Source organism: Strongylocentrotus purpuratus, unplaced genomic scaffold (genome assembly GCF_000002235.5).
Source record: "Strongylocentrotus purpuratus isolate Spur 01 unplaced genomic scaffold, Spur_5.0 spur5_scaffold_14, whole genome shotgun sequence".
NCBI lineage: Eukaryota > Metazoa > Echinodermata > Echinoidea > Camarodonta > Strongylocentrotidae > Strongylocentrotus > Strongylocentrotus purpuratus.
Genome location: NW_022145599.1, coordinates 6,753,646 through 6,774,844, shown reverse-complemented (window position 1 = coordinate 6,774,844; position 21,199 = coordinate 6,753,646). Strand labels below are relative to the sequence as shown.

Below are 21,199 nucleotides of genomic sequence, written 5' to 3'. Positions count from 1 at the left end.
AAAATCGTTTTGAATGAGATCTTTGTCATTGCTCTGTTTCGCTCAGTCTAGTCAGGCAAGAGTGGAAACTGAGACATTCCTATGTTTGACAGAAGAAGAAAAAAAGGAATAGAGAAGAAAATAATCAGAAACAGAAACAAGATAGGTAGGAGAAGGGAGATACAGAAAGAAACATATATAGGGAGAGATACAGATACACAGATACAGAGAGAGAGAGAGATAGAGAGAAAAGATAAAGAGATAAAGAGATGAAGATATATATATATATATATATATATAGAGAGAGAGAGAGAGAGAGAGAGAGAGAGAGAGAGCACTAGGGGTGATAGAAAGAGAGAGGGAGAAATATCGGGAGAAGCTCTGAGAGACAATGACTAGCATTATTGCAGATGGAAACCGGGTAATGACCGAGGAGTTGATTATCGTAAAAACAAAAGGAAATCACATAAATGTCCATGTGGAGTTAAAAAAATTACTTGTGTCATAGATTGTAAATCGGTCCAAAACGCTGAGTGATCATGCACTGCATTTATTATCTTACTTTTAAAGCAGATTTTGAAAATGATCACTCGTTCAAGACCTTTTCTTCGGTGTAGTAACAGAGCAATGAAATTGGAAGGAAAACAAAGTAAGGTGGGGCATGGCGCCGAATGAAATATTTTGATTACGTAGGTAAACAAATCATGCAAATTCACCTGTAATAACAATGTTGCTATTGATAACCTGGCTATCTTTGGTCTTACTCAAGCCACTCTCTTTCAAGGTCTTGGAGACACTTGTGATGTTTTCGATCCCTTCTTCAGTTGACCCTGAGAGTTTTTTTAAGCAGCTCGGTAGATGAACCCTAGTGACGTATGTTGCTAGAAATAAAACCAGGAACGTGTTCATGAGTTCAACATTTGTTGGTTATCGTACGAATACTTTGTAATTAATGTTAGGCTTGTATGCAATATCATAGAACAATGTTTAATGTCATAATGCTTTCACATATCAATATCTTTAGAATCATACAATATGTATATTTTGTATCGTTGCTATATTTTGAATTTGCATAAGAGTATAATTTCGTACGATCTTGATGCCTCATTTATTCTCATTGCAAAGCTCATCACATCTAAATTTTAAAAGCTAATTTTGCGTTTTATTATTCATTACATCTTGGTCATAGCCATCCAATTGATATCAATGACCATTTTGTTGAAACTCATCAGGGTGTTACCAGGGACGTACAAATCATGGTTAAAAATCTACACAATGTACATTTGTTGATAATTCATTATTGAAGGAAAAAATATCTAAAGATCATAATTGAGAATTCAATGATGAGAGCAACCAGTGGCATGAATAGCCTGTCATATTTAAGTCCAACTTAAAGTCGATCTCAGTCTTTGTGAAAGACCTCCCTGATGCCTAAAGATATGTTTTGATAAATCGTAGTTATCCCCTTTCCAAATCTTACTTGTGTGATTGACATGTGTGAATGAAAAGCAGTTTGATTCCGTCAGGTTTCGATGTTCTGTGGTCCAGAACACACCGCCAGATGTGGCGATGTAATCAGTGCCATCCACGGTGAATGCCTCGATGTGGATATCGGTGAGTCTGGTAGAGGGTTCGTAGAGGTAGAGATCGGTGTCGGCCTCTTCCCACTGAGCATTGTCAGTGAACTCGTAGAAATGAAGTCCCTGTAACCATAGAAACCATTCAGAAGCATTTCATTCAACACACATTTCTCTCTCGAATGTTATGTATCTATCCACCCATCGATGCCTTTTTTCGTCTCGTTACTATCGACTATCGGCTATAATGACACAACGCGATTATCATCAAACGCACGTTGAGTTGCAATAGTTCTCTTAAAGCTTATCTGTACTAGTGTACGGGATGGATTAGATCTCCCTGCAAGGTCACTTGACAGGTGGTTATCTCATCAACTCAGCTCTCAATTAACATAAGAAAAAGAGGATCATGGGGGACTAATGGTCAACGATTATGCATTGTTTGTTATATAGAGGGCGCAAGTAGCTGTAAGTAGTGTAGTAGGGCTATGTTCAACACTTTATTAGACGTAGCTGCATAGTCTAGTGCCACACCTTTGGATAAAAGCCATTACGTTACAAGCTTCCTCGATATGCACATTTCTGAAACTGCATCAAAATAATTCTTGGCATAATACTTACCGTCCGGTCAACTGTTACAAGAAGGTTAGGATCAAGCTCCATATCTAAATACTCAAAGTGCATGGCGCCATCTGTGCTTATGGTTTGATACTCAATAAACTGTTTATCTGTGGGAAATGAGATAGAAAATCATCGCAACACAGTTATCACTTACTTCAAATCCACAAGCATTCAATACAAATTACTATTGATCTTTCGTTCTGCATTCGTATAAGTTTTACCCATGATTGGTGCTTTTCTAAAAGCCTTATTTTGTAACATTCTATTTAATAATATCAGGAGATGACGCTACATTTAAGTCCTGTATAAAAAAGCTATTCCCCAGGTAGACGAGTCGGTCAACTTAAGTAGAACTTCGATTACACTCCATTGCGTTGCAGCGTACAACACTTCATACAATTCATCGTTTTAAGGTGGAATATTTCATAGAGAATCTTTTTTTCTTCAAATGCTTCGGTTAAGAAAGTGACAATCAAGTGATTCATTTAGATGCCTCCTTTGGCTGCACAATACTGGGGGTACACTCTTTTTTTTTTATTCCTGGTTCTGTCCTCTCTTTTAAGTATACGATGGGGTACACAAATATATTGTATTATATTATGCTGTATTGAACATCATTGATTAACATCAAAATCCTTCTACTAAAAAGCATAGTAGGTATTATAATTATATAGGTATTGAAAGTAATAAATCAAATTGATATTTGAGATATTCAAATTAACATATTCCTTTAGGATAACACAAAATGTGTAAAATAAACTCACCGGTTGCCCACCAATATATGGAGGAGTCTGTCAGTGTAGTCTCTGCACCGTCTACAACCTCAAGATAGTTGCTAATAGCTAAGTAGTTGTGATCTTCTTGTACGAAGAATGTGACAGATTTAGGCGCTGAACTGTACATGATTTGTAACTTGATCATTTCCACATCAGCTTCATCGGTTGACGTATCTGCCATATCAAGGAATAATGAATTGTTTGTTTTACCTGACTGCTAACAAATCATGTGTATGATTGCGAGTAAGCAACTAGGGGACCGACGGCTTAAGGTCCTCTCCGAGGGACTTAGCAATGAAGATGAACGCCTTTTCTGTACCAAAGGGCACTAGCGCATCGATTTGGTTTCGAGACCACCGCTCTACCACTGAGCCATCGCACCTCCAGCATAATTTATGAACAAGTCATGTTTCCTAGCTTGAATACATCTTTAGTGTCTTAAATTGTAAATATATCACTCAGACGTCAATGGCTAACCATCTTTTGCGTATGGTGAGTGTCTGTTCTTTGAAGGAATATAAACAAATATATGTTTATATGTTCATGATTTGCTAGAGTAGAAGATAATCTTTCTTTTAATACTAAACTCACGAAACATAATTATGTTACTTGTTCTCTCTCTCTGTCTCTCTGTCTCTCTTTCTCTTCCTCTCCCTCTCCCCTCTCTCTCTCCATCTCCCTCCTTTTCTCCCTCTTTTTTCCTCCCCAAAAAGGACAGTCGCTTGTGATCCAATGAAATAGGATGCCAATACTCCACAAAATATGTATACGGAAATGTTCAGACATGTTGAAATAACATTCTGTAGAGATCCAAAGAAAAGAGGTACCGCCTATATAACACTTACCCACATACATATGGTACAACAGAGTACCTGGAGTATAACCGCCGCCGTTGGATCCATATTGAGATATAGCCACGTATAAGTCTAATCCAATCACTGCAGTAGCTATATCACTTGCTCTTTCTGTATCAACAGACGCGACTTCATCAAAATGGGCTCCCGCAAACCTGTATATACTGTGGAAATGGAAGCAGGCAGAAAGATTGTTTACTTTCATTTCGTGAACAACATACATTGAAAAACGTGAAGATGATATGGTGTTACCCCGGAGAGTAATTAAAAAACAGGTTCAGAACGAAAAATTACATAATCAAAATTTGTTGGTCTTTAAGTGCAGTAATTGATGAAGTTATACCATACTTATACCATAATTGGCAAAGAAAATATTACTTTTCAGAATATTTTCAATGAATGAAGTAAGTTTAGATTCGAGAAAAAATAGCACAAACACATACAAATTACCTATCACGACTCTACACAATTTTTTTGAAACCACTCCTTATTCATAAACGGTACGAAATCATGCGATCTGACTAAGATATGAACCAACCGACTTACTCGATTCCCCTTTATAAGGCTTATATACGGTCCGGGACGGAACCAAAGTTTTGTTAGGGCACAGGTCTTAAAGAGTTTAAATAGATTTTTACAGGCTATCGTTATATTCCTTAAAACAGAAAGCTATTATTATACAAATATTGCATGCTTCGGCGTTTGATATTAGAAAATAAATGAACCGGCCCATTTTGAATTTGGAGGTGAATATAATCATGTTATATTGAACAACGATGCTTGCAATATTTGAAATGAGAATATAAGAAATAGACAATAAAGTATTGTGAGACTATAAGTGGCTTACCTGGTTGGCGCCATATATCGGAACAGGGAGTCGTGCCGACTATTTGCGATACCTAGGTACGTATCCCCCTCGTAGATGAAGACTTCTAAAGCAGACACTCCATATGTCAATATATACTGCACATGAGTGACCGAAGGCACAGAGGGGTCAAAGGTCAGTATTTGCGATAGTCCTTCATAATCACCGGGACCAAACTGACCACAGGCCACCGCTATGTATGTCTCTCCTTCGAGAAGGAATGGCTCAATGTCAGTCACACCCTTCGTTGAAATAGTTACTCCTGCAATTTAAACATGTTTGCATGTTTAATCAGGGCCACATCGGAGAACCCAAAACACAATAAAAATCATAAATGCACAGATAAAGATAATTTTGTTTAATTTAATGTGAATATTATCTTTCTTTGCATTTACTGAAATATTTTATCGAATCATTCCATCTTCATTGCGAAAATAAATAAATCAGGTACGAAATCTGTCACAGATAACAAAATATCGGCATGACCCGTACTCATCAGACGCCCTCCCTTTTACAGACGATTATTTCATTCTGAGGAAGATCCTACAACTATCCCTGGGTCCCGTCCTTTAAAGCCTGTCTTAAATACTTGGGCCAGGAGAGATTAACACTTTCTGCGTGGTCACTGACAGGTGGTTATCTCATCAAATCAGCTCTTAGTTTACATAAGAAAAAGGCGATCATGGGGGACCAACGGGTACCGCTTAAGCATTGTTTGCTATATAGATGGCGCAAGTCGCTACAAGTAGTGCGGTCCCGCTTTAAAGAGTTACAATTGATCAGAATAAATCGCATGTTTGCAATCTCCTATCTCATTATGTACATAGGTGCGATTGATCGCAACTGCTTATAAGACGGGGTATAGGATTGAATATGCTATACCACTCCGGGAACTTCCAGCAACTCCCCATACAGCAATCACATCCTGAAAAAACACGCTCGTACAACTACTCCATATTGATTAGAAGATATAATCTACAAAGTGGACTAGTAGCTCTAGGGGTGATGGTTCGTGTGTAATTGTCCCAGGGACATTGATTCTGAAGGATTTTGGGAAGGGGGTGAATCACACTCAGTCACACGTCTAAACCTTACTTCAAACAGACCGATAAGGCAACAAAAAAAAAACATTTGGTTGTCCTCGATTGCTTTTCTCGGGTAGGGGCGGGCGGGCGGATTTTTGTTTTGATTTTTTTTTTTAACTTCATTTTTTGTGTGTCTTTTTTTTATTTGATTTTTGGGGGATTTTTTTCCATAAAAAAATAAATCATTGGGATTTCAAGCATTTAAACAAACCAAGTCTATATATCACTTTAATATGGTAAAAGAGTAGTTTAATGTACAATAAATATCAAGACCAACACAGAAAGTATTTTTGGCTTTGAAATACAGCACCTTTTAAATCTCCATTGCTCTACTTATAGCTACTTGCGCCCTCTATATAGCAAACAATGCCTAATCGGTAACCATTGGTCCCCCATGATCCTTTTTATCTTATGTTAACTGAGAGCTGATTAATGAGACAACCACCTGTCCATTGACCTTGAAGTGTGGTCTAATCCCTCCTGTAAACTAGTACAGATGGGTTTTAAAATGAGTTTAAGAATGCTCAGAACCTGATTTGAATGAACGGCATTTTGATATAGAAAAAAAAAATGGCAAGTTTAATAAATACAGAATTGCGTACTGAAAATACCAAACTGCCAACGGGACGCATTTTGATCCTTGCAAATGCATAAAATGGTATGTTTGGCATTTAAGATTGCTCCCCCCCCCCAAAAAAAAAAAAAAAAAAAAATGAAAAATGAAAAATGAAAAAATGATGAAAGAAAAAAAATTGGAATTAAAAAAAATATTAAAAAAATAAAATACGAGCGGCCCGAAAATGACAAGCCGGCGGTCAAGAACAACCAATTTTTTTTTTTTTGCCTAATCATGAATGGACAAACTCGTAGCAGTTTGGGATAATGTTTCTGTTCTTTCTTACATTCCTAATGGTCTGCGCGGTCGGTTTGATCGGTGTGACTTGGGTATCGTGGGAAACTGCCCCACCCCTCCATCCTGGACCCGGGAGTTCGAGAAAGAAAGAATGGTAGATATATTTACCTATAGGAGTAAATGCTCCTGAGATGTACTTGTAGATCTCTGCGTCCACTTCATATATTCCCTCATCAACTTTGTTGAAACCCACTATGACGTAATCATCACCTTCACACGAAAAGTATTTGATGATTGAGATGTTTGTTGGAAAGCTCGCTTCAGGCTGGATATCCCAAGATAGGTCCTCATTTACGCGTAATTCTAAAATGTAAAGAAACGTCAGGTTAGGCATGATACCTAACCCTAATAAGGCCGGGCTATTTGAGGTCTTAGTATGGCCGGGGGGGGCCATTATGGCCCCCCCCCCCCTAAGATCTCGGCCGCGAAAATTTGCACGCATGTCAAGTGAAGTGTATAGAATAATATGATAATTTCAATTTTTTGAAAAATGTACTCATTTGCATATTTATGGTAATTTATGCAAATAAAGTCATAAAACTCACATTTTTACCCATAAATCATATATTATTCATAATTAGGCATTCTTTTTCACTACATATATTCATTAGACCATTCTGAATAATAATACAACAAAAAAATTTGGAAGAGCCAGCTTATTCCTTATGTTATCCCTTGTTTTGATAATTTCTTATGTATTTCATTGTTTTTTTAATTTATGTATTTCATTGTTTTTGTTGTTTTATTTCATTTCTTACTACAATTCAACTATTTTGACACCCAAAACAACCACCTAAACTTTAAACAAGACCCAATAACCCATGTTTGATCTGTTTTTAGGAAAAATGACTTTTCCATATGTTTTGTACACAAATCACGAAAATGAGCGATTTTCGGGCTGACATGCAAAGACAAAAGGTCACGTGACCTTGTAACCGTAGGTCCGATTTTCAAAAAAATTCTTTTCAAAGTTGCGCAAGACTCGAAAAAAAAAAGTCAGCGAGTGGCGCGGCGCCATCCATATGCGTTCTCGAGCAATCAGAAAAATCGTGGAGGGGGGGGGGGCCATAATGGCCCCCCCCCCCCGGCCTTATTAGGGTTAAGCGTCGACATGAGGTGTCATGGTATAGTGGTTCATTCACTTGACTCTCAAACTAAGGTTTGAGGGTCCGAATCTCAGTCCGGCACTAAACTCTTTTTGCAAGGTATTTATCCACATTTTGACCCTTTTCACCTACAGTACACGCCGAAAATCTCCGCAACACGATTACACGATTTATTTTTAGGATTACACGGTTTACACGATTCACCTGAATCGTGTAACTGTGTAATCGTGTAAATTTACACGATTGAAGAATGTCGCTCTGAATCGTGTAATCGTGTAAATAGTTAAGTGCATTGGTCGGATGATTCGACCATATGTAACAATCGTGTAACTGTGTAATCGTGTAAATTTACACGATTGAAGAATGTCGCTCTGAATCGTGTAATCGTGTAAATAGTTATTAGGGTTATAAGGGCATTGGTAGAACGATGTGACAAGCTGCAACAATCGTTAAATCTTATCCTGCTTACACCAATTGCTTTATACACAACTTACCTTCAGTGTACATCAGTTAATTACTGTACTTTATATTCGTGTATAAACCTCAGCACTTTCCACTAACATGTATCGTGTACAAATCCGTGAGACAAGGTAGGAAAACGTCAGAAACAGGAAGACATGATAGATGAAATAGTAAAGGAAAAAAGATAGCTACGAGGAGAAGGGAACATATAAAAGGAAAATGAGGGTTGAAAGGCACGATAAAGATAAACAGAAAAAAGAGAGAAAAAAGGGAAAACTAAAAAGTTGACCGGAAGAAAAGAAAGAGTGAAATAGAGTGATAAAAAAAAAGAAGGGCAAAACCTAGTAAAATTAACAGAAATGAGAAGGCTATGAAACGGAGAGGAAAAGAGACAAATTAATAAGGTAAGAGGGGAACATAATGAGGGAAAGAGAGGCGAGAAAGATATGGGGGAATGGAAAGATATTGAAAGAAAGAGAGAGAGTGTGAGAGAGAGAGAGAGATAAAAAAAAGCTTTAGTTGAAAGAAAAGGGGCACCGATCAGATTTTAATAGGGTCATTTATCGGTGTTGATGGGGGCATTTATCAAAACTGAAGAGGGGCACTTCTCGTACTTAAAGAGGGATACTTACTAGAGATTAAAAGGGGTGTGTGTCAAAAGAAAAGGAGCACTTATCAGAGTTGAAAAGGGGAAGGGGCACTTTTACAAATTAATAGGGACACTTGTCAAAGTAAAATAGGTACTTTTCCTACATACAAAGGGGCACTTTGGGGAAACTTGAAAAAGTTGGGGAAACTGTGCCGCTAGCTAAACGTAACTCAAAGACAGTTGGCCATTCACTTATTCTATTCATTCTCGGCTTGCAACTGTTCCCTACACTCTGTAGCAGTGGCTTACATACTTACGTACATGTAATACCAATTGTTCAGGGGGATCCTATGTTCAAGGGGAACCCCCTGAACAATAGGTATTATGTAAGGATCTCTGCCCGTAGCTAGGGCAACGGCCTTTGTCCCCGGCGTGGGTCAATGGCAGGCCACATTCACAGTAAGCTTCTTTTGTATGTGACAGGAAGTGTGCCCTTAAGCCTTGACCGTAGCTCTTTATACATATAGCTGAATAATGCAATGTTGTAAAAGGTAATTTACGAAAATGAGGAACGCTAAAAAAGCAATAAGTGATCAAAGTCTAAGGCCCGAATTCACAAAGGAGGTTTGTCGACAAACCTTGGCTTTCGTGCGTCATATGACGCGTTTTTACAAACCAGGTTTGTAAAATGGATAATGATTGAATAAAAAAAAGTATAACGATATTCATAGTAACGAATGAGCTGGTGAACCGTAATTCTAATTGGTACAGCCTTGTAATGTAAGAGTATCACAACATACTTAATTATGTTAGCCCTCCTTTACATTTTGTAATCATTTTTACTTATTTACAACTTAGGAATAACAAAATTCCCCCCTTCCTTCGTCGTTCATCGCTTTTTTCTTTTTTCGGGAAGTGGACTGATTTTTTTAACTTTCAAACATTCTATAATAAAACTAGAGACAAGACACTGAAATTAAAAATATATACAAGAGAAAGAAAGCGTAATCTTCGCTATCCCCTCGTATCGTCCACGTTGTCCTCGTTCAACCAAGAAGTAACTTCTTGCTTTTACTGAACTAGACGTCCTTAACCTGCTCACCATCACCACTGAAAATAAATTGTAACTCAATTCCAGCGAGCAATCGAATCGTGTAAATTTTGAATCGTGTAATCGTGTTGCGGAGATTTTCGGCGGGCAGATTACACGATTACACGATTCGACCTGAATTGAGGAATCGTGTAAATTTACACGATTACACGTTTACACGATTCAAATTTCGCTTCATTGGCAAAAAACGAATCGTGTAAAATAAATGGTTACACGATTCCCGCGAGCAGTCGAATCGTGTAAATTTTGAATCGTGTAAATCGTGTTGCGGAGACTTTCGACGTGTACTGTAGGTATCAGTGGGTAACTGGTAGTATGGGTAATTATAATTGCATGGCCCTCAAGAACAGGCTTTAACCTGACGAGGCTTCCCCTGGATAAATACAATTACCGTTATTATCAAAACGATACAAACAATAAATCAGTTTAATAATTTTAAAAGGTCACTAGTGCCATTACATCAGTATGAAAAGGTAAATGGCTTTATGCTTACAGAAAGTCATGATTCTTAATTCTTACATCCTAGACACATGCAGGTAACATAATTTAAAGAAAAGTCTTTTGGGGTAATTTTCTTTGCGCTACATTATCATTATCCGAGCTTTCGCACGTCTGCCATGATTCAGAAACCCAAATTTTCCCTACTTTGGAGTTTATAATTATACCAAAAAAGAAATAGGTTTCATAATTCCGAAAAAGAATTTCTTAATTGAAAAAAGGACTTGTTACAATTGTGTAAGGCTAATTATGGTGCCAATTGCGATGTAAATGTATAATAACACAAAGTAATACAATAAGCGCCAAACATTAATGGTTACATAATGGAAATAACGATCTTACCACGTTTCTTGCGTCTGTTGTACTCCAAGGTATTTTGAGTGTAGGTTGTATGAAGCTGTCTTTGATACTTTTGGAGAGATGAATCCAAGTATTGTCTGAAAGCGGTCAAGATCTCCCCTTCTTCACTGGTCAAGTCTGCCATACCTGCACTAGGATGGAAATCTTCTGGAAGGGTCGAACCCTCAGCTCCATAAGTCAACCATAACGTAATGGCGAGTAAGAAGGGGCCAATTAGAAGCACCTTGGAGAACATACTGCTCCTTTATCAAGAACACAAATTGAAGAGTGTTGCTTAACAATCAGATATAATTAATGATCACAGAAATGAGCTCTATAGAACTGATAGCGATTTTATAAAATATATGAACATGTACATATTTTTGTCTACAACTGGTTTATTATCGTTCTGTTAACATGATCTGGTAATTGATGCAAAAATAATGTGTGGGATATTAGACCACCCTTTAAAAGATCTATATAGCACAAGTTTTCTAATTGTTAGATCCAATAAAGCTTATCATCTGATCAACGATTTAACGCTTAGATTACAGTAAAGTCACGTAATAATTTAAAAGCATAATCTCTAATGATTGTAATAAGTCTATCAATCAAAACATACAATCGTACATGTAAATATACTCATACCTGTATGTCAGCGAGAGCAAATCGAATATCCTGCCTTGCAAGGAGGTGGGATGCATGAAGACTAAGCACACAGTCTGACCAACTCTTAACATCGAGACGATGGACAATGAACAGATTGTCTTCGATGGGTAACCGGTCAAGAATTCGGTATTAATTAGGCCAATTTGCGCACCCAATAGTCGTATCGAATGCATTTACACAACAGACCATTTCACAGGTGCATCCCACTTTCATGCATTCTTCTACTGCAAATGGTTACTAGTGAAAGTTTATATTGCATAGCAACAACTAATGAATGCAACCCTGCATTCTTACCGATCAAATATAACAATGCATTGAAGCAAGTGGATGCAGAGTTCGTGACGAAGCTTTAGGAGATGTTTAATGCCGTTTAATTACTTTTGATTCCAATTGAAAACTGGTCTATTATCCCATTTAAAACGTTTTTTGTAATCTTTGGGGTATACCTGGTAGTAAAATTATGTGAGATGTGATTGTTTAGAACGATGCAGTTTTGTTGTGGCCAAATACACAGTGGTTAATTGTTAAAAGTTCTTTCTAATTTCATTTTCAGTGTGACCGGTATTTTCTCCACCTGCTCCTCCCTCTATATACAAGTTTAATTTTGTGTTCTAATTCAGGAATACTTTCTTCTTCGAGCCCTGGTGTCTTCCCATTCATTTCGCATGTAATGTACAATAGAACCTTGGGGTGAAATCGCCTTTCATACATTATTTGTTCCTGTTTAGGGCATACTGGCAAGGGGATACGACTATCATCTTGTATCATCAACTTTTAATTTTCATGCTGAACTTACGGAATCCGACAATGGACTCGCCCGTTCGTTTCGAGTACGAATAGGGACTTTTAGATTTGCGTGGACTGAAACATGTGACGTCCATTCAAGGCAGTGCATTAAAAGGACGTCGATCGTAGCAATCCCCATTGTCTTCGTGCGAATCTAAAAGTCCCTAATGTCGGTGTGTTTGCAACCAATCTTCTCCACTAATTTTAAGTTTAAATCTTGAATGAATACAATAAATCTTGAATACAATGAATCTTGAATTATGAATCCATGATAGATTTGATTTTCTTTATTGGTATATAATGATCAACCAGCAGCACAAAGTTGAAAGGGTCAATTTACAAAAGTACAGTGATGTATATACATGTACAATAGTATTACAAAGCATAGTCAATAAATCGGTAACATAATAACAACACAATACTACAAGTAAATATAACAATAACTGAAATACAGGGAAAAGACATGCACCGTAGGATTAAGGCATGCAGGCTGAAACAGTGACACTATTTTATTGACTCAAAATTAAGATAAAAAATCTGCAAGAAAGTGTAGGGGGATGAGAGTTATTTAAAGATTCTTACAAGGTAACGGATGGTGGATTTACGATACCTTTCAGTAGTACATTTATTTGTCGGAAAAGCAGTCATGTTGCGCACCTGTCTCATGCTCGAGACGGACTTGGGAATGGGCAGAAGGTGTTTGTGGTGATCAGAGTTCCTGAACTTCTGTCCAAAACTTAACCAAAGTAAATCCCTTCTCGAAGATAATGGAAGTAAGGTTGGTTATGGCAAGGGTTTTCGTATAATCAACATTATATCCTGCAATTATTTTTAGTGCCCGTTTTTTAACCAATTCCAATTTATTAGTCTCATTGGTAGTAATAGAAGTGTCCATGCCAAACAGGGGAAGCATATTATAAAATGGGTCTTATATAGGTTGTGTAGACAGGCACCATATCAGCCAAACTTGCCTTTGATTTCCTTAGTATACAAAGCGTGTACAATCTACGCGATGCTTTAGCAACAATTTCTGCAATGTGTAGACTCCATTTCAGATCATTTTGAATTGTGACTCCAAGTAATTTGAGATTTTGGATACTATTGAGTCGGGTTGAATTTAGGTGGAAAACAGTATGGGGTGTAAAGTTCTTTAAAATGATATAGTCATGAGATTAAATTTGGATGGTTAAGAAGCACATCATATTGAAAGACGATCTAGTGAATATTGCAGTGTGGGATTAGCGTTACGTTTGACAATTTCTCCAATTGTCAACTCGTCAACGTACTTCCACCGCGCCTCCCAATCAACGACAGCTTCACTAACAAGAATCAGAAACAAAACCGGGCCCAACTTGGTACCCTACGGTACGCCACAGGATACCTCCAGTAGGGGAGAGTGACAATTATAGACCTCAGTGCACTTAATACCGGCAGTTAGGAAGCTGCACATGATTGGGGTGATCGATATACGAACACCCTATAGAATAAGCTTGTTGACTACAATCGAATGATTCACCCTATCAAAGGCCTTAGTGAAATCAATGGTAGCTAGATAGGCGTATTGGCCAGGATTATCAAGGCCTTCAAGAACAAATTTAAGCAAGTATAAAAAATAGTGTACAGTGGGACAACCCTTAACATTTCCAAACTGTTTCTTATCAACATAGATTGATATATCCTCCACTACCCACTTTGCGACAAATGATTCGAGTGTCCTAGAAAACAAAGGGGTAAGAGATATCGGTCTTAACTGGTCAAAAGAACCAATTTCTTTTTCATTCGGTACATGGGTGATGATGTTTTCCAGTCATTGGGAAAAAAGCCTTCCTGTAAACATTGATTGAATAGGTAGGTTAGAAGTTCTGCGAGTTTCCCAGCAAACTCCTTGAAAGTTGCAATGGATGTTAATAATGGATGTTAATAATACAATAGATGTTAAGTAGCATATTACAAACCTATGATTTCTCCTCACTTCTATTTATAACTGTTTGAATATAATATGTGCAATCCAATCAACGCATTATACCTCAAAGTATCAGCTTCTAATATTACTTCGACAAAGATTATGATACCTTATTATACAAAATAGACATGAACATTTTTTTTTCTTCTCCATCTATTATATCGAAATCAAACTTAAACAATTTTAAACGATGTTCTTTTAAAGCGCTGATAATCATCAATATTGTCCCGGAACTCTTTACTTAAAATAACATTTAACATTTAGACAATGTCGTAAAACATGAGTATTTTCAATTGATTTGCCCCGTACACATCTGGACGCTTGATGGAAAATTAACAACGTTTAGGGAAAACATTTAACATAAACAACACCACAACAGCGGCCACTGAAATAGGAGAAGACGATCGGCCTACCTTTTTGATACGTTTAGATTTGTAAATCTTATTTTTTTCTTGTTTATCTAATCCTCACAAACTCCTTATGAACAGAGGGATGTGAACTACGTTTTGAAACTCTATGCGTACATGATAACTTTATTAGTCTCTTCTGATCACGGGGCTTTTATCTCCATTGTCGAACCCCGCAAAGACCGTTGGTTCCAATTCATCCCTCTAAGGTCTGAATAGGACCAACCTCCGTTTAGGTTGGCCCAGTGACAGGCATTATACCACCATCCTCCTTTATAGAGAATGGCGCAGTTTTCATCTGCATTTCCATCGCGATCACGATCTAGAGTGGTGAATTGATGTCCGTTGTGAAAGATCATCGCATCACCTATGGAGAAAATAGTAATGATTATAATAATTATAGTTACCCAACGGGCGAAACCGCTAATTTGGAGGTTTGAGACGTACATAAGATGTTTTAAAAGGTGGACTACCTTGAAAATATGCTGCTGGTAGAAAAAAGGCAGCTATTTTCAAAATGGCTGTAATTGACTTTGAATGATTTTGAAGATTACTTTTTAACACAACTTCACTTTACAATATGTGAGTTAATTGTCGTATGGAAATTTGTCTTTCAAATGTCGTTGGCATTTAAACTTTTTATATTTTTTAAACCTGCAAATGGCACATAGTACCTTTAAATTGTATGCTCTTTCATATTTGACACTCAGTTTGTCATTATCTCACCCCAAAAAAAGATCTGTGTAGCGCCCTCTATTCCAAAACTCAAGTATCCCTTCAAATAAGAAAGATGACGTTTGTACAGATTTCCGTATCTAATATAAAATATAATTGCCATTTCTTCGAAAATAGGATCGGAGGAAGATCATTATAGAATGCGGTGGGCTTAAGAAGCACAATCGAACCTGCATTTGAAGAAGTTGCGTTGTACGTGAGATATTTTAGGCGATATCCTTCACTCTCATTAGCCACACGAAAGTTGTTATACAATGCCGTCAATGATTGCCCGTTTAGGTCCACCATGTATATACGGAGCGTATAATCTCCTTGGTATGTGATGCGATGAATGATATCATTACCAAGCCAAAACTCTGCCTCTAAATCACCGAAGCCATTCTTGTATGCAGCCCAGTTTTGATAAAAGTCTACAGTGCCGTCCTGGCGACGCTGAAAGACCTGCGAGAAAAAAAAATGATGTATTATAAATTGAAGTGTAAAATTAAGACGATGAAGTTATTTAAAGCCCTGTCAGTGTGTAGAGCTTACTTGTGGCTGATGTTTCTTGGAAATTTAGGTGTACGTTCGCGTTCGTGACATGCAAGTTTGACATAATGTTGTTTTCGTTAGCGGAGGTCGTTTTTATAATTTTGAAGATGTTCAAAATGTTGATCGTGTGACAACGTAATGAGCGATATGCTATGTATTTATGTTGAGCATTCACTGTTGGAACGTTTTGCACATTCGGTGTACGTTTGTTCGTTGTCCGCCCAAATACGTCCAACCCATCTGGAACTTTGCATAGCGAATGCACAACGTATACATAGCGTTTGTCTCACGAATGGCCGCGTTATTTAGGGAGGGACAACTCACTTCTTTAAGAAATGTTATTTTACACGGATCTACATTTTTCGTGCCACAAAAATCTTTATACTCTGTAACACATGACAAGCTAGGATATTTCATTAACTTAATCGAATATTTTATATTACAAATGAACATTAATTTTGAAGGAGTCAAGGCAATCTCATATAACACTTTAAGTGCAAGAAGTGGTTTATTGATAACTTTATACCATCATCCATTAAAAACATTTGATTTGATTCGATTTGAATTAATTTGACAGGGTTTATTCAAAATATAACACCCAATCCCCCTCCCCCCCCCCCCCTAAAAAAAGAAAAATCGTGGCAGCTAAAATCTTTATTGAAAGTCTATTACAATTGTAACACGATTCTAAAGATTCAGAAAAAAAGCTGTGTAATTAAGTCATTACCCTCGTAGACTTTCATGATTGTCCAAAATACATGTATAACACAAAATAATGTTTAGATATGAATTTGGGGGAGTAAACTTAGTGGTACATGTATAATATATTCGTCCTGTCCTGCGAACACAGGTGTTACTGAGCAGCAATTTATGAGTCCACATGGAACCCCAAGTGTTATGATTTATGCACGAATTAAACTCTATTTCAGACGTTGTGGAGGTCGTGTTTGTACATAGACCTTCACATATAATTTATTGGATTTAAAATTTCTTACAAGCCATCCACCAGCTTCATCAATGTTGCAATAGACGTCAATCGGTTCTTTATCCACCACGTTAGAGCCGGGGCAAATCGTGTAGACTCCACTTATCCTCTCACCTGTAGCGTATATCTCGGAACAGTCTTTCAATAACTTGTCTGAAAGATGAACAAAGTCATATATTGCCTAGATTATGTGGGGAAGATATATAACGCTTGTTTCGGCGACAATATTACTTCGCGGCCATTCTTAAAAAAGCGAATTCCTAATTTCAACCCTGGTAACATAATCCTAAACCAAACTACAACCCTATAACCGAATCCCAAACAATGTTAACCCTAACCAACGGTGTCGATTTGTATCTGTGGTTGGGGGATGAAAGGTGCCAAAATATTTTCGGCAATGGATCAAAGCAACCAATAGGTAGAAGCGTGTGGCAGGTTGCACCCCCTCCCTTACAAGTTATTAACTTTTTCAAATCACCCTCAATAAAGATAAAATTTCAGAGAATATGGGACCCATGTGGGTCCCACATGGGCTTGCAACTTGGGTTATTATCCTCTCAAGCGCGTAACAAGGATTTTAGTTTAGGGGGCGGTAGTGAGCTTTGATGTTTTATCAAATTATTAGAGAAAGAAGACGATTCGTTGTACCATTCTCGACTCTTAATCCTTGTCTGAATTCAGTTCCCCTTCCCTCCCGCGCGAAGCGCGGAAGCTTTGACGTTTCATTAAATTATTACGCAAAGGAGACCATTCATTGTACCGTTCTCGACTCTTAATCCTTGTCTGAATTCTGTTTCCCCCCCCCCCCCCCCTTCCCGCGCGAAGCGCGGAAGCTTTGACGTTTCATTACATTATTAGAGAAAGATGACGATTCGTTGTACCGTTCTCGCCTCTTAATCTTTTTTCTTCCTACGTCCTCTTTCTTTCTCCCTCTCTCTCTCGTTTATGGCCGGCGTTTGTTTGTTTGTTGTTTTTTTTTGGGGGGGGGGGGCGACCGCCCCCACCGCCCCCACCTGGCTACGCGCCTGTATCCTCTCTGTCTCTCATTATCTCTCTCTCCCACTCTCTACTTCTTTTTTGCCCTTTTGCGCTTCGCGCTTAACATTTACCTCGTTGCTTTTTAACGCTGCGGCTTTGCATTTGGCGCACTGCATTTCTATGATGATGTTGATTGAATAAATTGAATAAATTGATCAATTCCTGATGAAGCCATATGAGCGAGAATTCAATTTATTCTTGTCTCATATACGGTTGTCTCATTTACGAATGTATTATGAAAATGAGATAGCAAAATGTGTATATTGATGGTCATCTTGCGAGTAATAACCATTAACTACTCTCATCGGTCTCTCATCATTAATTTTTCTCTTCATTTTTTTTTTGATGGTGAATTATTGGGGGGGGGGGGGATGAATGTACAGGCCATCCCCCCACCTGAAATATTGGGGGGGGGATATATCCCCCCATCCCCCCGGGATCGACACCCATGACCCTAACCCTAACCTAAACCCAAGCCATTATCCTACTCCTTTGAAAAAGTAAAGCATTGAGCAAATGTTTTCAGATCAAATATAATTAGGATCAGCTCTCACAATCGTCGCTAACTAACATAGTAGTAACTAATCAAACCAATAAAAATATAATTATATGTCAAAAAACGAAATGTAATCTTAATTTATTAAATTCAAGGGCGTAACAAATCCTTCAATGATTTTCTCGAGAATCCGAATTAAAGTTCCATATTCCTTTCTCCCACAAATGTAAGTGAAGTGATAAATAATGTTAACATTTTACTCGTTAAAAATTGCGGGGTCTGACGCAAATCCCAAACTCCTTATTGAAGAAACTTAATAGCGTGATCATTGATCCCTTGGCACATATTTTTAATCTTTTTCTTAACGGATACCTGACAAAAAAATTATACAATCGCTAAAGTATTACCACTTTAAAACAAAAACAGATAACAAACATGTCAATAACTATTGTCCCATATCTTTTATTATACAAATTTCTTGAAAAAAAATTCTCCACGCAAGAACATCTGCTAGTGCTATCCTTTAAAAAAAAAACGATATTCGCGAGCAATTTTGTCCTTGTAATGTAATATTGTTACTTCCATCCAATGTTGCCATACTGTTGGCATGTTCCTGGCCTTTTCCACGGGCTTCGATACTAATAACCATGAAATACTTCTTCATAAACTACACTATTAGGCCCGAATTCACAAAGGAGGTTTAGATTTAACCCAAGGTTTAACGCGTCATAATACGTCATAACACCGAGCTTTAGACCATGGCTCATTATTTTGGTATTTACAAAGGAGGTTTAGATTTAACCCACAGTTTATTAAACCGTTGGTTAAATTTGAACCTCCTTTGTGAATTCGGGCCTTAGAGGGAAGGCGTGATAGTGTTTAAGAAATAAGTGAATGTATATGTATCTTGTACATGCTTATAATGAAACGAAAATAATTCAACACACACACACACAAAAATCGAATCTAACATTGGATATTTCTATATAGCGCTTATATCCATCATGCAAGGTACTCACGGCGCTCCAATAACTAATGATTCCGGTACACCCGTTTAGGATTCTTAAAGGCTTTTACATGAGTGATTGATATTTAGTTCTTACCTTGGCAATGGTTACCGGAGCTGCAGACTGAGCACAGGCACTCATACCCATCAAATGTTTCCTTACAGGTGCTTCCATGAAGACAAGGATTCAATAAACAGTCTAGGATAGAATGGCATGTCAAACGAACGTGTATAAATATTTGGCTTCTAAATTTCACGAGTCAGAAAGGAAAAAAAGAAATCAAGATTAAAAATCATGCCTTTTAGGGGTAGGTGAATTAAGGCCCGCCCAAACTTGTTGGAGCCTTTTTGTCTTCCTCGTGCCACAACTCCCCCCCCCCCCCCCCCCCCCCAAGAGAGAAAGCACTTTGGTGACGGTTTCTAGAAATCACGTTTTTTTAATTTATATGTATCTTGTACATGCCTATAATGAATCAAAGAAAAAAATCAAACATTCGATATTTATATAGCGCTTATATCCACCATGCAAGGTACTGTAACAAATCAGTGTTTTAGTATTGGACGAAGGTTAAGCATTTTCTGTTGTACGCGCATGCGCTATAGCAATATGGCGCATCGTTGATTTAGCAATTACCAAACTGAAGGAAAATGAGCATAAATTACATATAACAATCATGTTGGTGCAATTATCATGTTTCTTTTGGGGATATTATTTGTATAGTAGTTATCTAATCAGGAATAAGGGGTTATACTGAAGATTATATGTGAAGATTTTAATGGGATTAGCAGAAATGTTGGGTTGAAGTGTTGTTTTACTAACGAGGACATAATTGTTCTTTTATACGTTTATGTATAGGGAAATTTTTAGGATGGTGAGGATTGTGTAATTAGGACTTTCCACTGCACTGCTTCCGATACAGGCCAGCCTCACCGAGGCTGGCCTTATAGTTGGCGCTGGCCTTAGTCTTTAGTTGAGTCTCACACACATAGTTTGTACTGTACTTGTGCTGAGTTAACCCTGAATGTTGATTGGATCGCATTAAAGAATTTCGACATACAACTCATGATTGGTTTGATTGCTTGGAACAGTGAAACCGTAGTTAGACAAAGGGATGAGAATCAGTGACAGGTATTGACAAAGCATGATTGACTGCTCGAGGGATGTTCAATTGATTGATGATGTGCTCAAGACGTTTTTAGGTGACCGATTGCAGTCGATGGACGAATGATTGTTGAGATACACGTGTGAGCAGTAAATAACTCCAGCCATTAAGCTACGGGCATATATTTTGTCCAAACGGACGGAGAGCGCCTGGCCGACACGGGGCATCCTGACAAATATTCCGTGTCAAGCCAAGGTGGCGAATCGTGTCCGTTACAGTACTCACGGCGCTCCAATAACAAACGATTCCGGTAGACCCGTTTGGGATTCCTGAAAGCTTTTACATGAATGATTGATATTGAGTTCTTACCTTGGCATTGATTACCAGAACAGCAGGCCGAGCAGAGGCACATATACCCATCAAATGTTTCTTTACAGGTGCTTCCATGAAGACAAGGATTCGACAAACAGTCTGGGGTAAAATGGCATGTTAAACGAATGTGTATAAATATTTGGCTCTTAAACATCATGAGAGAGGACATAAAGAAACCAAGATTAAAAATCAAGCCTTTTAGGGGTAGGTAAATTAAGGCCCTTTCCCATTTTTTGCAGTCTTTTTCTTCCTCGTACCATCACCCCCACCCCCCCCCCCCAATCCCCGAGAGACAGAGAGAGAGAGAGAGAGCACATTGTTGGCGGTTTCTAG

General features: G+C 37.9%; 2 protein-coding genes across 3 annotated transcripts in view; both read right to left on the bottom strand.

Annotated features, from left to right (window-relative positions):
• LOC583108 overlaps positions 1 to 11,529 on the bottom strand; it is a 56,513-nt gene extending 44,984 nt beyond the window's left edge. For both annotated transcript variants that reach the window (XM_030984076.1, XM_030984077.1), the window contains exons 1-9: positions 11,424 to 11,529; positions 10,779 to 11,038; positions 6,779 to 6,973; positions 4,655 to 4,934; positions 3,799 to 3,971; positions 2,942 to 3,127; positions 2,178 to 2,284; positions 1,460 to 1,682; positions 696 to 860 (exon numbers count right to left, since the gene is read on the bottom strand). In XM_030984076.1, the coding sequence (XP_030839936.1) occupies positions 696 to 860; positions 1,460 to 1,682; positions 2,178 to 2,284; positions 2,942 to 3,127; positions 3,799 to 3,971; positions 4,655 to 4,934; positions 6,779 to 6,973; positions 10,779 to 11,038; positions 11,424 to 11,515 (1,681 nt within the window). In that variant the 5' untranslated portion in view covers positions 11,516 to 11,529. The remainder of the gene's footprint in view (positions 1 to 695; positions 861 to 1,459; positions 1,683 to 2,177; positions 2,285 to 2,941; positions 3,128 to 3,798; positions 3,972 to 4,654; positions 4,935 to 6,778; positions 6,974 to 10,778; positions 11,039 to 11,423) is intronic.
• A 2,798-nt stretch (positions 11,530 to 14,327) lies between these two features.
• LOC100892061 (ficolin-2-like) lies at positions 14,328 to 20,941 on the bottom strand. Its single transcript, XM_030984966.1, has 5 exons — positions 20,864 to 20,941; positions 20,323 to 20,398; positions 16,862 to 17,004; positions 15,506 to 15,776; positions 14,328 to 14,967 (listed from the first exon to the last, which is right to left on the bottom strand). The coding sequence occupies exons 1-5, from the start codon at positions 20,939 to 20,941 to the stop codon at positions 14,744 to 14,746; spliced, it is 792 nt and encodes a 263-aa protein (XP_030840826.1). The 3' UTR covers positions 14,328 to 14,743.
• Positions 20,942 to 21,199: the final 258 nt, after the last annotated feature.